The sequence below is a fragment of the Trematomus bernacchii genome, unplaced genomic scaffold (assembly GCF_902827165.1).
Source record: "Trematomus bernacchii unplaced genomic scaffold, fTreBer1.1, whole genome shotgun sequence".
Taxonomy (NCBI): Eukaryota; Metazoa; Chordata; class Actinopteri; order Perciformes; family Nototheniidae; genus Trematomus; species Trematomus bernacchii.
In genome coordinates this window covers 2,452,481-2,468,591 of record NW_022987828.1, presented here as the reverse complement: position 1 = coordinate 2,468,591, position 16,111 = coordinate 2,452,481, and the positions used below count along the sequence as shown (strand labels likewise).

General features: G+C 41.2%; 1 protein-coding gene across 1 annotated transcript in view; it reads right to left on the bottom strand.

Moving 5' to 3' along the window:
* lyst (lysosomal trafficking regulator) overlaps positions 1-16,111 on the bottom strand; it is a 57,459-nt gene that overhangs the window by 34,051 nt on the left and 7,297 nt on the right. The window contains 4 exon segments of the mRNA XM_034152679.1: positions 846-2,946; positions 4,085-4,175; positions 7,510-7,708; positions 11,516-11,604. Of these exon segments, the coding sequence (XP_034008570.1) occupies positions 846-2,946; positions 4,085-4,175; positions 7,510-7,708; positions 11,516-11,604 (2,480 nt within the window).

Here is a 16,111-nt window from a genome sequence, read left to right as displayed (position 1 = left end):
TGTGAAAGGCTCAGAGGACACACATCACAGCTGTATAGACTCTGAGTGCCAGTCAATCCTGCAGAGAGCAGAACAACATGCTGAATTTTAATATGGAAACCTATCTGCCCTAATGACAGACTGCCTCAAAGCATTCATCCATCCCTTTTCTATACACACTGATCCTGTTTAAGGCTGCATGAGGATTCCAGCATGCATTGTGCAGGAGCTAGTGTAAAGCCTAGACAGGTCCCCATGGTTAACACACCCAGACAGACTCTGGTTTGCTTCTGAGAACTCATCAACTGATAAAATCCATACCATACGTTAAACCTATTTAAAACCGTAATATAATAATTCATTGTGGCAGCATTTTGTTAAATGTGTCTGGACAAATACCGCAAGCCCCTGCTGTAGCCAGGCTACCGTACTCATTACAGTGTTACATAAACAGTTAATTATCTTCCATCTGTCACTCTGTCCACAAAGCGGTACTACATTATTGATAAGCATCAAATGGCAGTGACCTGGAGAGACAGATCTGATGTCAAAAAATGCCCAAGAGGCTAAGGTGTCTACTTTGAGCTGGCTGATTATATTTGCTTCAAGTGGCAGTATAAAAAGAAGCAGAGTCTATTTCTCGAGTGAAAACCTGTTTTTGATGCTTCTGAACATTTACTTAAACCAAGAACAGCCTGCAGCTTCACGTCTTCCTACCTAAAAAAATGTTTTAATGAATAAATCAGTTTAGCAGAAATAGCTAAATCTGTACAATACTGCAGGGAAATCTCAGGTGAGCAACTAAAACAACCACTGCAACACAACAGATGGCCAAAAAAAGGATGACTCAAGAAAAACGCTCTCACCTTGACTTGAGAAGGGCAGGTAAGGTTTGCAGGTAGATGAGTAGTACCTCCACAGGCAGGCACTGTGTGTGATAGGTGCAGACCTGAGAGCAGGCAGTGGAGACCCCCAGCTGCTGGGCGTGGTGGGCCAGCTCGACCCCTCTCTGCAGCACAGGGTTGAAGATGTGTGTGTAGAGCTGCCACTGCACTATAGCGTTGCCCCGCAGGGTCAGGTGGCAAACATGGCCAGCTATCTGCTGACTCAGCTGCCAGTCCTCACCAAACACCAGCTCTTGATAGGCCTGCAGAGCATCCCACTTCCACAGCATGTCCTCCGCCCCTCCTCCACTCGGCAGAATCCCCTTGGAGCGGTAGCACAGGCTGGTCGAAACGGCCGAAGGTTCCCCGTGCTGCAGAGTCTCCTCCAGGCCCGGCAGCTGGCTGCTGTCCAGCGTGCAGATGTTACAGGAGGCCAGCTTGGCTCTCTCTGAGGGTTGCCCCCCACCAAGCTGGTCTAGGATCAGTCGGCCCAGGACGCTGAGAACATGAGACTGGTAACTTCGTAGACCTGGAGCTTTAAAGGCATGCAGCATGGGTCCTACCACTGAGCAAGGGTCCATACAACAGCAGATTCCAACGGCCTGCACCCCAGCCAGCACCTGCAGCACAGCTGGCCCACTGGGGGACAGTCGCTGCAGCAGCCGCAGGCATTGGTGAGAACAGGCAGCAAGGCAGCAACAACGCTCAGGGTAGCGCACCGCATCACCACCTTCTTTGCCTTCTCCGTCCTCTTCGAAGGGATTTCTCCTAGCGGCCTGCTTGAAAGCAGAGACGGGCAAACCTGACAGGTCTCTGTGGTGATGCAGGAAGTGGGAGTATTCACAGCGACGGTGGCGGCGTCTGGCGCACACAGACTGATGCAACTGTTCTGACTTTGCCTTTTTGACAGCACTGATGATCTTGAAGACGCCTGCAATGAGACCTCGTAGCCTCTCTGAAGCCTCACCTCCTATTTCAGAATCCCTCGCCCTCCCTAGTCCTTCCAGCCGCAGCACTGTGGCCTCAAACAGCTCCAGACCGCGGTGCTGGACAAACTCATGGATGAGCTCCAGGGCCTGGCTGAAGAAAAATGGGTTAGGTGTGGAAGCCTGCAGGCAACCAAGCAACACTTGTAGTACTCCCTCCAAAAGCTCTGGCAGCAGTAGCGCCCTGTGGCGATAGCGGGAGAACGAAAAGTCTTCCTGGACCTCCTGCAGGGTCTTCTTAGGGCGAGGAGCAAAAGGGTCATTCTGTCTGTCCAAGCAGCTCCGGATTTTGAGGGTGGCTCTCAGCAGATCTGTCAGGCTGCGCCTCAGGCTGTCAGGAAGGGTTTCACTCTGACTCACATCCACCGACATCAGGTGCAGGATGGTGCGTAGAAGCATCCTCTGGACCAGTGCGATGGGCTCTTCTGTCCATCCTCCAGCGAGTTCCTCAGCCCCTGTCCCACTTCCACCCCCTCCCCCTGGACCACAGCAATCTCCAAACTCAGTAAGGATCTCAGTGAGAGTAGGTACGACGCTGACTGCCAGGCCAGGGTTGTGGTTGATGCTCATGTCAAACTTACAGACCTTCTCCAGCAGGGAAAGCAACACATGGCAGAGGTCAAAGGGCGAATTTTCCATGCGGTTGAAAATGGACATTGCGGCCGGGTCGGTCAGGGTTTCAGTGTCCGCCATCTGGGAACCCGGGGCTCGGGGGTGTGGGTATGGTGCGCTCATGGTTTCTGTGGTGGTGGTGGGGGTGGTTGTCAACTGTGAGGACTCTGAACGATGATGCTGACAGCTTACTCGGATGGTGGAGCCATGTGACCTTCGGCTCCTCGCACCACCGGGGCCCGGGACAGCTTTGTCTTCAGGGTTGGCTTCCGAATCTGAGGTAGATACCTGGGTCTTCCGAGCATCTTTTACAGAGTATCTCTGCGCTGTCCTACGTGACCTCCGTGACTTCCAGGTGCCACTGCCAACACGGGACCTCTTTCCAGTGGTCTGTTCATCTGTCGCAGCCTTCTGTCCTGCTCTGAGAGGGGCGGCCTTCACCTCCCGGCTGAGGAATACCTCCAGTAAGGACGGCAGGGTGAAATCTGTGAACACAAAGATATCTGCATAAAGACCAACAAACCAAGGATACTTAAATGTATAATAATAAGACAAGATTTTGGCATCAAAGGCGTTGTGGTTTCTGTTAGTAGTCCCACTTGTATTGAACAATCAGGATTTAGCAGACTTTAGTAAATGCAGGTGAACAGTCCCTGTGGAGAGCAAAAGAGGCAGTACACATTGGTACATTTTATCAAATCTGCGTACAATTTTTAGTTTTTATATGGGTTCGCTCAGCTGGATGTCAGGAGACATTCGTTGTTTTCTTAAAAACACATTTGGTGAGTAAGAATTAATTAGAGTAAAAAATGTCTAGGGTCCATGTTAGGTAGGATCAGCAGTCCTGTACTAAATACCGGCATCATCCTGAGGTCACAGGCCTCTGCAACCACTCGTCTTCCCCTTTTGTGTGGCTGTTTGTAACACTCAGATTCCAAATAATGAAAACATTTACAAATAACAACAGATTTATGAATCTCCAAATTAGCACTGTCACCGTTTGCAGTGTTAAGTAGAATACAAATACAAGATAAAAACACAACAGACTCTATTTACTGCCAGAAGCAATACACACGCATTCCTCTGCCTTTACATGAAACCACCAAAGATAGTGCTAAACCATGGTAACAAACTAGGGCTGCTCGATTATGGCAAAAATCATAATCTCAATTATTTGGGTCAATAATTGATATCACGATTATTAAAATTTACTTTGAAAACATCCATTTATTGAAAAAAATGTTGAACAGTATGTTTTTAACAGTTGATCACCCTGAACTTTAAATATAATTCAACTGAAAAACCAATAAAAAAAGAAAGAAAAATAAATAAATAAAATCGTTTTATTTCGATTATGTTGTTTTCATAATCGTTGCAAGCCAAAATCGTAATTGCGATTAAAATACGATTAATTGAGGAGACCTATAACAAACTATGTAATTGATGGAAGATAAAGCAAATATATAAATAAACTGATAATGTTGTACAGTAAATCAAAGAGAACGGTATGTAAATTGAAATCATTAGCTATAAACCAAGAAATAGGGGTAGTCACATGGCTGTACAGCCGGGCAGTGTGATGTATGTAGCGTTAACATAATTAAGTAATTTGTAGATACTGACCTGGGGCTTTTTCCTCCTGCACGGGGATCTTCCAGACCAGTGGTAGCAGAGACAGCAGCAAAGTGAGCAGCTCCTCCCGGCAGGTCAATTCCTGAGCAACCAAACACACCGAGGTTACACACCACATCTCCCTGCCCCTCTCCCTTTGGTCACACTCTGAAGTCACACCCAGACACTGCCTCCTGCCCATAATCAGTATAGATATCCCTCTGCGTCTCACTACCTTCAGGTACTTACTAGGATAAGCTTTGTATATGTTTCCAAAAATGATGTTCATATCAAGAGTTAGTAAGTTATTTTTCAGTATATACTTAGCTAGTTAGTTAGTTAGTCTTAAGCTAAATGTGTCAGGGAGCAATGTAGCATCTACATGACAGCCTTACTTCCAAGACCTCCGGGATCTCATGTCTATCCACGGCATACCTCACAGCAGAGAGAGAACCGACTCCTTCATGTGCTAATTAAATAAAATCAATCGACTCCTTCATGTGTGTATTAAAAATATTCTGCTTGCTGGTTTTACAAGGTTATCAAAACCTACAGTATTATCTTTTCCATGTATAATAAACCCTGATTTTAATTTACATGTTGTGCAGTTTTGGGAAAATATTGTCTTTGTCACTTTTGTGTTGTTTATGCAAAGTTAATAGGTGCCAAAGACGACTGATATTGACTGATATCATTAGCTAAGTAGACTCTGGCTATTTCATCATTACTTTTAATGATATACAATTATAGTCTTTTTTTATAATATAACTATATCCTTTTCTTTTGTGGTCTATTGTTTTTACTACAGTATACTGTATGGCTGTTTTTATTTTAATTTTTGTAATCGTTACGTTTATTCTGGTTTGTTTTGTGCTCGTACCTTTTATGTGATTTTATACTTATTTTATGTTTTGTGAGCTGAGCTGTGTGATTTTATATTTGATGTATCTCTCTGTACAGCACTTTGGTGGATTGGATTGGATTGGGTCCTGAACAAAAACTTTGATTGTCACATGCAGTAAACACTGTTTTCTCTTCGGCTACTAAGGAGCTCTAAAAGTATTTTGTAAGATTAAAAAAAACACAGTTAATCCGGGTCGCTTACATTTATTTCTAAATACTGAGCAAGGAGATTTGACTGTGTAAATACAGTATAAGCTTGTCAGTGCTCCCTGGTGGATAAACTACTGTGAGGGATAGTAACACTAATGATCTCTAATGTAATCATCATAACAAGACCCGAGTTAGGGTATTCTACTGCACAGTGGAACAAACCCAACTGAAAATACTTTCTCTAATAAATTCAAACATATGATTTAAAACCTTGCTTTTGAAAACCACAAGTTCATGCCACGTTATAAATAAAAGTCTATAAATTGTCTTGTCCTGATTGTTGGTAAAGGCACGACCTCCATTCAGGACACAGCTGACGCACGCAGAGGGGCTTGTGATAACACACTCGCACATGAATGCATTACATTTCTGAACCGAAGGATCCCATTTAGACTGAACATATAATGAATGTGTGGGAAATGAGCTGAAAGATGTGCACAGTACAAGGCTACAGTGATGCTGAAACACAGTGTCACATTCATACCATTACAATATTTCATTCAATAATGCATTTGTTTTGAGGATTATCATTTTCTTCTTTAAAAGATTGTTTGGCATGAAAATAGCTGAACTAGTGATCCTGTCTTTCACTCTGGAGCCTAGAGACCCTTCTGAGAGAGGATCACCGTTTACATGTCAAAAGGAAACCGCACAATTTACATTTGTGAGTAATTATGCTTTTTAATAGCGGAATTTCTCATGATCAGCATCAACGCACTTAAAACTTCTTTAAACCATTTTGTTTTATGTAGGTTTATGGACGCAGCTGAACACTAAACCCACTGAGGTCACACTGTTTTCAACTTTCCCCTGGTTTCTGATCGTTTTTTAGTTGCAGAGCTAGACTTGTCACGTGAAAGCGCCATAACTCAGTCTGGATAGGAGCATCTCGTAAATTGTAACTTGACCAAAAGAAACGCCCACAGATCAGATCGATACATAAACACAGAGCGTGCAGTCAGTGTAGCCTGGGCTCCGCTGGGGAAGTCTGCAGACTCAGAGGTTCCTCTGCCATCCCATTGATGCACTGTCAGAGCCTGGTGCCAGTTAACATGTCAAACAATACCTGTTTCTCTGAGGCTTTTTTATCATCTCACTTGACCATCTTAATAGACTGCCAACAACTCGCTGTAGATGTGTTAACGAACCATTAATGGTGCAGTATTTCCACTTATATTGTGCCAAACTAAGGCCTATCCATATCTGTAAAATGTATTTAAACAGGAATAATAAATTTTCTTGGTGTATGATAACAAAAAAGTATTGTCTTTTTTGGAAGTTATAGGATATTGATAACTGTCCTAAATGGATTTGCATATCACCATCACTATCTTGTGCACAACAGCAGCCAAATTACCAACTGTGTGCATTCACACAATACTGGGGCATTGCAGAGCAACGCTCCACTTTAGATTTAAAAGATATGACCATCCTGCAAGCTGAAGTAACACCAGCCATAGATCTAGAGACACAGCCTAATTGGGTACAGAACAAATATAGACACAGTATTGGCCATTAGGTTGTATTATAATTGGGTCCTGAAAACAAAACAGCCAGGCATTTCCAAATGTCAAAAAACAGAAATGCCAGCAGGGCATTGAAAAGTCAGTGAAGCGAAGTAAAACAAAGTAGAAATGTAAAACTCGAAATGTACAATACATTGCACATGTTTTACTTATTACTTTTAAAAGGTAATTTAAGGTATAATATGCAGCATTTCTCTGTGTCTGCCCTCTGCTTGTATTTTTACAGACACAGTGCATAGTCTGCCTTTTGATATCCCTTTAACATCTCGATCTCTGTTTTATAATTGCATAATCTGTGTATCTTGTATCATGCGTTTGCATTACACTGCATCTCTATTCCAATTTCCTGTTGATGAAAGAGATAAGTCGCAGCAGATGTTACATACAAGGTGTGAGGCAGAATGTAAAACTATAAGCAGTGGCCTAAAGCTTAGTGTAAATGGTACGGTATTACGTCAGTAGTAGTGTTTACATGAATGTGTGAGAAAAGCTGTAAACCTTATTGATGACACGACTGTTGACTGTAAAATGTAGTTTCAAGGGGAAGAATACTGATCTTGATGGACATGTTTTTCTCAGGATTTATAGTTAGATATTTGTCAGTATGGCTCTGTTTAGGGACTTCCCCCGTACATACGGTACAGAACAGAGCCGGCACAGATGAAAACAGAAGGGCTAGAGCAGGTTAAATAAGGCGCCCCATGTGAGATGCATCTGATCCATCAGCAGATGCATCTGGGATGTGAGCTGAGCTCTATCTGAACACTTTGTTTCATTTCTGGCTTTGAACATCCTCACCTGGTCAATGATGGAGTCCAGGGTGCTGAGCAACAGGAAGCCCCGCCCCCTCACCAGGTACTCTCCCAGTGCCACCATGTGACTCTCCTCTTCATCTTCCTCCCGCGCCTCCGCTCTCTGAGCCACCGCGCTGCATAGCTGATGCACATCAGTCAGGAACTCTCTCGCCAGTGTGTTACTGGCCCCACTCATGTCTGAGCTACAACGAGACAGATAAGACACCATGAGGCTGCGGCACAATCAAATCTGTACACACTATGACGTGGTCCTTCATAAGAGGAACCAATAGATTTCTACCAATACGCTGCATGATTTCTTTATTTTATTTTTTAAGTACAAATTAAACGTTGTGGCATCATCACCCTCCCTAAAAATATAATTTCACAGATTTTGTTTCTTGACATTCAACTCTTTTTGAAGATATTCTGTGACCAAAAGCAACCAAGAACAATGAAACAGGATAACACTTTAATTGAATACAGTTCCTACAAATAACATAACATAACAGAATCTACTAACAAGCAGTTGAGATTTTACAAACTTTCTGTTAACCGTTTGTAGGCAGACTATCCAAAATTAAGAGTTACCAAAACTATTTTTTATAAAAGTTAGAGGTTGAAAAGTTTGTTTGGGATTTTATCTGTCACTAGTGTGACAAGGCTGCAGTTTAATGACAACAGTTATTAAGTTAGAATACACTGGCAATGCATGGACACCAACTACATATAAGTTTATTCAAAAAGCCTTAGCATGGTGACAACTGGTTAATCGAGTTGTTCCAACATCTCAATAAGCAAAAATAACTATTAGTCATTCATAGAGCGCCTTTTAGCTACAGTAGCATGCTTTTGTCAGCCACAACCACAACTTCCTGACATTAAGTTGTAGTTCTCAACATAGAAAAACACACACCTCACATCCTTCTCCAGTCACCGTTTAGGTTACACACCCCCTTTTCAGGACAGCCCGAATTACACAGCTCACCATGAATTCACCAACATGAATTTAAGGCCTGAGCCAGAACTCATTTCATTACCCAAATAAGGTAGTGCTCAAGTTCACATGCTAGCAGTTTTACCGTTAAGGCGCTGTCTATTTGCAACAAGCCTATTTACAACACAACAATAATATCATATGAAGAGTGTACGGTAAACAAAACCTACAAGGATATGACTTAAAAAACAAACAAAATAAAATCCTGCCACGAGCCTCTGTTCGATAGGTGTATAATTGCTCTCCTCTTACCAAATGTTACTGGGCCAAACGCTCTCCTTCCACTCATCTTGTGTTTGCTCGTAGCATGACTGCAGCTGTACTGGCTGTAACTGCATGCCTCCTCTCACGACTGCTGACAGAATTTTCTGTTCTGCAGCACAAATTCCATTAAATTCGAATTTCAAATGGAAGCTTTCCAGATTCGCAGCAGATCAGCGTATCACATGAAAGCATGTGATGTCACATGGCAAGGGGACTGGCCTTGGGAATACTGACGAGCCCCTGTTGCCCTGTAGACTAGGACCTTCACAATCAACCACAGGGACGGCCTTTGTATTCTGCACTACAACAACTGTTTTGGGAGGTTTTTTAAAACCAACTACAAACAAATAGCATAAGTGCAACAAGTTAGGCTTCATAAAGCATTAGGTACTCTTAATTATAGATGATACCGAAAGTGACTCTATTCTTGTATTATCACCTATTTTAAATTTTAAAGTTTTCAAAAAATAAATAAAACTAAAACTGTCAACGCATATTCCATACAAATGTGTACAGAAGGATATACAAAACAGGTTTGATTACATTCTGATTGAGAGCACCACGTTTTCAAAAAGGTAATTGGCTGAGCACGTTATGTAACATTTCCACTCTTTTAAAGAGTACAGAAAGTCCTGAATTCTACCACTATTAGGGAGTCACTGAACCGTTTGTGCACCCTTATTCCTACATAAGGTTACCACTTGACTACAACTGCATTGATAGAAAGCAGCGAAGAAGAGAGATTCACTGGAAACATGGATATTTTACGTTGAGCCTAATCAACTTGCCCAAATGTATACTGACTTATCCTGTATTATGAACTACACTGCTGCAGTTTGTCACTGTTGGGCAAAAAGGGACAACATTCAAGCTCACTATAATAATTCAGCTTCAGTCTGAGTGAAGCATGTCTGTCCACTGAATAGAGCCGATTTAGGTCAGAAGTCACTTTCAGGACAGGCTGGATCCACACCAAAGAGGCTCTGCCCTGCCATCTCAACTTTTACATCCTATTGTGTAATAGCTCTGGTAATTTATAATAAGCTAGTGGTGGTATTGTATTATCTAACACACACATGAAGTAAAAGCTTCATGGAAAAGGCTATGGCTAAGGAAAATGTATTATTCAATTTGATACGGTAATTTCAAAACAAAAAGCTCACGTAAAGACGGGCTACAAATTCAATAGAGGATAATACAATTTGTCAAAAAATAAAAGCGTAATTTGCCCCTTTTTTCCCCCACCACTGATGGAGGCAAAGATAATGATTTGAATATCATCACGCAGCAAAGATTATTGTGATGTTGTCCAATTCAGTAGTCTACACAGCTGAGGCTTTACAGCTCTGAGGCTTTGGTGTAGGTACCAGTAAGGAAATACAGGTTTCATTTTGTCATAGCAACACGTTTTTTATTAGAGAATAAAGGACATTTAAATCTATGGATAATATTCAAAGATTGCCTGGGTTTGCATGGCTCAAGCTCATACACATAGTGTTATGATGCCATGGAGGTAAACACTGTTTAACCACATGATTACCTGCATCAATACATCTGGTTCTCCTGCAAACTATGAGAGATGAAGACTCTGCGAACACAATATTTAAAATGTGTGACAACGTTTACTACTTTTATGTTTTGTCAGATCAATTTGCGCAGATATGTGATGGACATTTGCAAATGACAATTGAATACATCTAATGGCCAATTCAAATTGAAGGTTTTATTTCTTTTTTATTTTGTGCCTCTACTATGTGTACATGCTTTAAGATTCAAAGGTCTTTCTTTTTCTCAGCCTGGGCTGCAGCACCTCTTTTCACCCTCTGCTCCGCTTAGAGATTTCCAACCCCTCAGCCTACGTACAATGTGTTGAAGTGCTAGCCAATAGACGCAAGAGTGTTATATAGTGATGTCACTATGTTACAGAATTAAACAAAGGAGTCCAAGGGAGGCGTTTCAGGCAGGGTGGGAGAGAAACTCCCTCTGGCATGAACTTTGGGATTTTAGCCTTTTCAAACCATTTACATGCACAAAAACATATAAAACACATTACAGGAAAGGGAGAACCCAAAATGCATCATAGGGCCCCTTTAATACCAAAATAACCTCTTTGATTAACACAGTTATCAAAGATTCATATATATCCTTCTCAAGATAACCTATTGCCACGTTCCTCCAACACTCCATATGCTATGATAATACATTACCAAACCCACTGTGCCATGAATACAACATCTGTTACCTAAGTGTTCAATTATTGCAGATAAAGCTCAAAAAATGAAAACCTGGAACATTTAATGGTTGATTTAACAGAGCGAAACATTAAACTGCCTTCAGCTTGTCTTTAAACAAGGACATTTTCTTAGCTTTTTAACCAAAGCCCCATTGAATGTAATCACTTTTCAGCTGAGGGTACACAGAAAGTAGCACAAGAATTATAATGCGTTACTTAATTCAAGGTAGTGAGTGTGTTGGACACTTGCACTGAGCAGAATACAAACTAGAGGCACTTGGGTGCATAATGTCTAAAAATGTTCCCATCAATATGTAAATCTATGCAGCAAGGTACTCCAAGAGGCTAATGCACCGTGATTACATCATGCCTACAACCTCTGCTGTGCTGCTGGGACATACAAATGAGGAGATGTCACCTCTGCACTTATGTTGTTGGTAAAGACCAAAGTAACTGCAGGTATGTTTGCATCCATCACAGTACATTTAAAGATGTTATTTTACTATAATGACCTACCAGAATTTCAGTGCATCTTTGCTGTTGTTGGGGTGATGCTGCACATAGTGGAAGAGACAGAGGAAGCTCTCCAGACACTGAAGGCTGACCTGATGGAAGACAGATGAAGAGCAGCAACATTAGTCAGGTCCAGATTATTATTGCACGCACGTGAAGAGAAATAAAGACAAAAAAATGCAACACACAAAAACAGTGCCCTTTCACTTTATAACTTTGCCCTCAATGATTCCATGTTATGTAATGTAATGTCATATCTTGATGTAGCAGACACTAATGTCGTTATGTGGAACTGCAACATTGATTTAGTCACAACGGTGCTGAAGTGTATTCCTCATCTCTAACATCACAATACAAATGCACTACGGCCATTTGTACAACACTCACTTCAAATGAAACAAGTCCAGAAAACAACAAGTCATTTCATTTGTTATCCCTAAACAAACTTTCACTATTCATGTTCCAGGTAAAAGCTCATTACTCTGAACAATAGCCTGGTAAACAACACAGCATTTTACTATTTAAAACTAAGTATAGCACTGAAGAAATCCCTAAATCTGGGGAACCAAAGACAAGAAAAGGATAAAGCCATCCTCTTCGCAGTGCTTAAAGTCATATTCTGACCATAAAGCAATCAGATAACCTTTGACCACCGGAGCTAGAAGGCAAACTGAAAGTAAGAAAAGCCAGCCGACTGCTTTTCACTGCATTATTGGCTCCAGGGCAGTTTGTATATATTGTTGGGGAATAATTTGCTTAGGTATTCAACCTTTGACACAGTTCATAATTTTCCTCGTCTCCTTTCCCGTGGCATAGGTCTACGGCCTTGGGTATTGCTGCTATCTCTCTTAAGGAGGGGCAGCTTGGGCGCATTGTTGTTGCCAGCTTATGACCGAGCACAAGCTGACATGAGATAGTTTATTGTTCAGGGACATCTAGGAAGCCCTTCTTTTGGCGCACATTCTTTTCTATGGACGACAGCTCTAGTTAGATTCGGGGTCCATATTTGCTTCAGAAGTTTCCCCCACATATATCATCCCGGCAGACGTGCGATACTCTAAGCCTCCTCTTACACCCTGGAGCTAGCTTTACCTCTCTGCTAATCTGACACCGCTGGCTGGACTCATTCAGGCGACGCTGATCCCTGACTGAGTGTCTGCGCTGAGTGTCTGGTTCACAAAGGCAAACAATAGACACCACATAGTACCAATCAGATTACACACAGTCTGACCCACCATGGCGGTTACAGGATGGAATAAACTACGGGTTTTTACTAGAGCCTGCATAAAATGTACTAAAGTGGGGGGAGATACATCAGGTTCAGGTTCTTTATTTGTACCTGTAGGTAGATTTTGTTTGCAGAGAAAAAGACAAGATGCATACAGAGGTGAGGTGGGTTCACTTTAAATCTGGCAATATGGTCAGCTGAGTCAATAGTATGGACACTCAATGCATGCTTTCTTATAAATAGCAACAGATGTCAATTAAATTATCAAGTTGGATACAAAAACTATTTTTGTTTTACTATCAAATTAAGCAACAAAGCAACAACAACAATAATACATATTAAGAATAATACTTAATAATTAATCATAATAATAAAAAGAAAAACCTACTATGCTATAAATACCAAACATAATGTCTTACCTCACCTTTTTTGCCTAAGTACCTACATCCTTCCACTCTTTACCACGCACCCAAAACTGCCATCATATTCCCCTTTCTCTCAAAAAGAAGGGAAAACAAGTTGGATTTCTACAATAGGTTTACATCACATGTGGCTCATAGTTCACCTAGGGGCTAGAGCAGGGATATTGAGCAGGCGCCAGTAAATAAACAACAATTACAGTTATTCATCAGATCAAATGAATTGACATTTAAAAAGGTTTAGAAAATATTTATTTCCAAATGACTGACTTATTAACTTAATTTCTAACTAAATACATTGGCACAAGGACTGTCACAAGGCCTTTATAAGACGTACATCTGATATGTTGCTGCATTTCAATGCTGAATTATTGGGAAACTTTATTTTCATTGTTAGGATTATCTTTTAGAAATGAACCAATAAATAACTCTCAAAATAAGCAGAAAAATCTAATAGTTTGGACCTCTTAAGATTTGACTAAAATGTGACCTTTATACATTTTGGTTTTGGGTTGTAGAATTGTTCGCGCTAATCTACAGGTAAAACAAAAAAGGTTAGCAACGGCTGTGAACAAAAAGACAAACAAGGACGTACAAAATGTAGGCTTTGAACATTTTAAAACATTTGTTTTTACAAATGTTTTAAAAAGGAGGGAAACATATTCTTCAAATAAATGGATACACACAATACCTGTGAGAAAAAAAGAAATGTTAACATAACTTATTTTGTTCGCAAGAAAACTCAATGGAGCTCTTTAGATTCGTCTACTTTGATCAATTATGCATCAAGTTACAATGAAAGCAACTCTACAGGTGGCCTATAACAAAAACTAGTCATCAACCAAAATGATAATGTTTTTATTTTATCACTTTTCTTACACCAAGATATCTTGGATTCCCCACAAAATAGTAAACCGGTTGTAGAAATGTAAAACATAGTGAAACAGTACACAGTGATGTGTCATAGTAACACCACAGCAAATCATTTAGCTGCATATACACAGATTACTACAAAGGCACAATTCAGGAATCTAAATAGTAGAAAGTGACAAGTAAGTGACATAAAGCAGCCCTTTAAATAATAAATATGGCATAATTTACGGTTATAGTGTGTGTATATATGTGTCTTCGGTGTCCCCTTCACATGCCCTAAAATAACAAAGACACATGCATATCCGGCTATGCATATCTGTGAAAGTGATTTACTCACTCTCCATGACTAAAACACAAGAGGGAAACTGCTAAATCGGTTATGGAGGTGTCTGCATTTTTGTCACACCACTGCTCTTGCTGCTAACTGTCACGGTGAGAACCGAGGTTACTCTTCTGGCAAAACTGCTGCATAGATTTGTGGTGAGACGATTTCCTTTCTTTGTCACAAACTTTCAAAGCGATCTTTGTGCTACTTGTTACCACTATCAATGGCATTAGAAGCGTAAAGCTGGCAAATAATACACAGACTGAAGGATGAAAACATTGGTACTAAAATGTTAAGTTTGACGCTGCAGAGATGACCACACTCACCGTGGTCGGGGGGAGGGTGGCGGCTGAGGCACCATGCCCACCAAAGCACTGAGGGAGAGGGTGGGTAGGAAGGTAGGTAGGTAGGTGGGTGGGAGTCACTGCGCACCAGAGGGCTGGACAACATCACAAAAGGGAAGAGGAAGAGAAAGAAATGCATGGATCATGAGAGACAGGAGCGGACAGGCGAAAAACATGAAAGCTGACAAGAACAGAAAAAGGTAAAAGAAACACAGCAACAGATGAGAGCAAAGATAAACAGGGGGAGAGAGTGGCAGGAAATCAAAGCCTCAAGGTTGCCAAAACCGTTATTAGTTCAATAAATAAGCCCCGGGAAATGCTGGGGCTGTGCACTCAGTCTATTAAAGTTAATCTCCCACAATGAGCATCTGAAATGACTGGATTTGTCCTTGTGTTATCAGTGCACCAGTTGTGGCCGTGTTCCTCATATGGGTAAGGAAAAACTGAGCGGTTCGCGATAACTCTAATTTCCCAGCAACAGGGTTGTTTTTTCCTCCGAGGCTGTAATCCAATATTACAATGCACTCCTCACAAACCAGCCAGCGTGATTTGATAATGGACAGACTGCCAATACTGATTAATACAGCTCGGAGGGGAAATCAACAGTTCGCAAAGCCCCCAGAACACATTGCTGTAAACAAAAAGAAAGCTTTGACCTTTCCTCTGCCGTCATCAACATCTTTATTTTCTCGTTTGTCATGAAGACATCCACAGTCTTTGTGGGCGGTTGAGACAAACAGCTATGGGTTTATCATAAGGCTATTTTATGATCTGTTGACCGAAGGAAAATAATTGAATATGGTAAACCATATATCATTTTGGGGATGCAGACATTTCCTTTCATCTAACTCCTTGCTGTGTAAAGTCAAGGGGTTCGTTGCCCAAATGCTATTACTGTAACAGCATGGATACATCAGTTCAATCGAATGACGACAAATAGATGCAGTTTTTCTTCCAGGTTCAGGAAGGTCTGATGTCAGTTTCATCTACAGAACAGCATGCCTGACTGACTTTCGCTTAAGGATACTTTGTTAGAAAACATATTTGCTCACACTTGCTTTTTTATGTAGTTAAGTCTAGGGATGTCACAACATCTGACGCCAAAACTCTCAAAACGTCACAGTACTCATTTTTCTAAAGTACCCCAGGTAATGTTGACACACTGTCAGGTCTCAAGACTAATGGCATCCTGTGATGTATTTTTCTGAGATAATGCTTCACTGTAAAATCTGTGTGGAAATTGGCAAGAGGAGAGCTAGTTTATTTTAGCTGTTGGCTGTTGGCTGTTGGCTGTTGGCTGGCAGTATTTGGCTTTGGCTATTATTATGACTTTAAGCTCTATTGAGTATTGAGCAAAGGTACAGTTTATCATTATTGTGACCGGTCTAATAACAAAAGAAATAGTAGGCA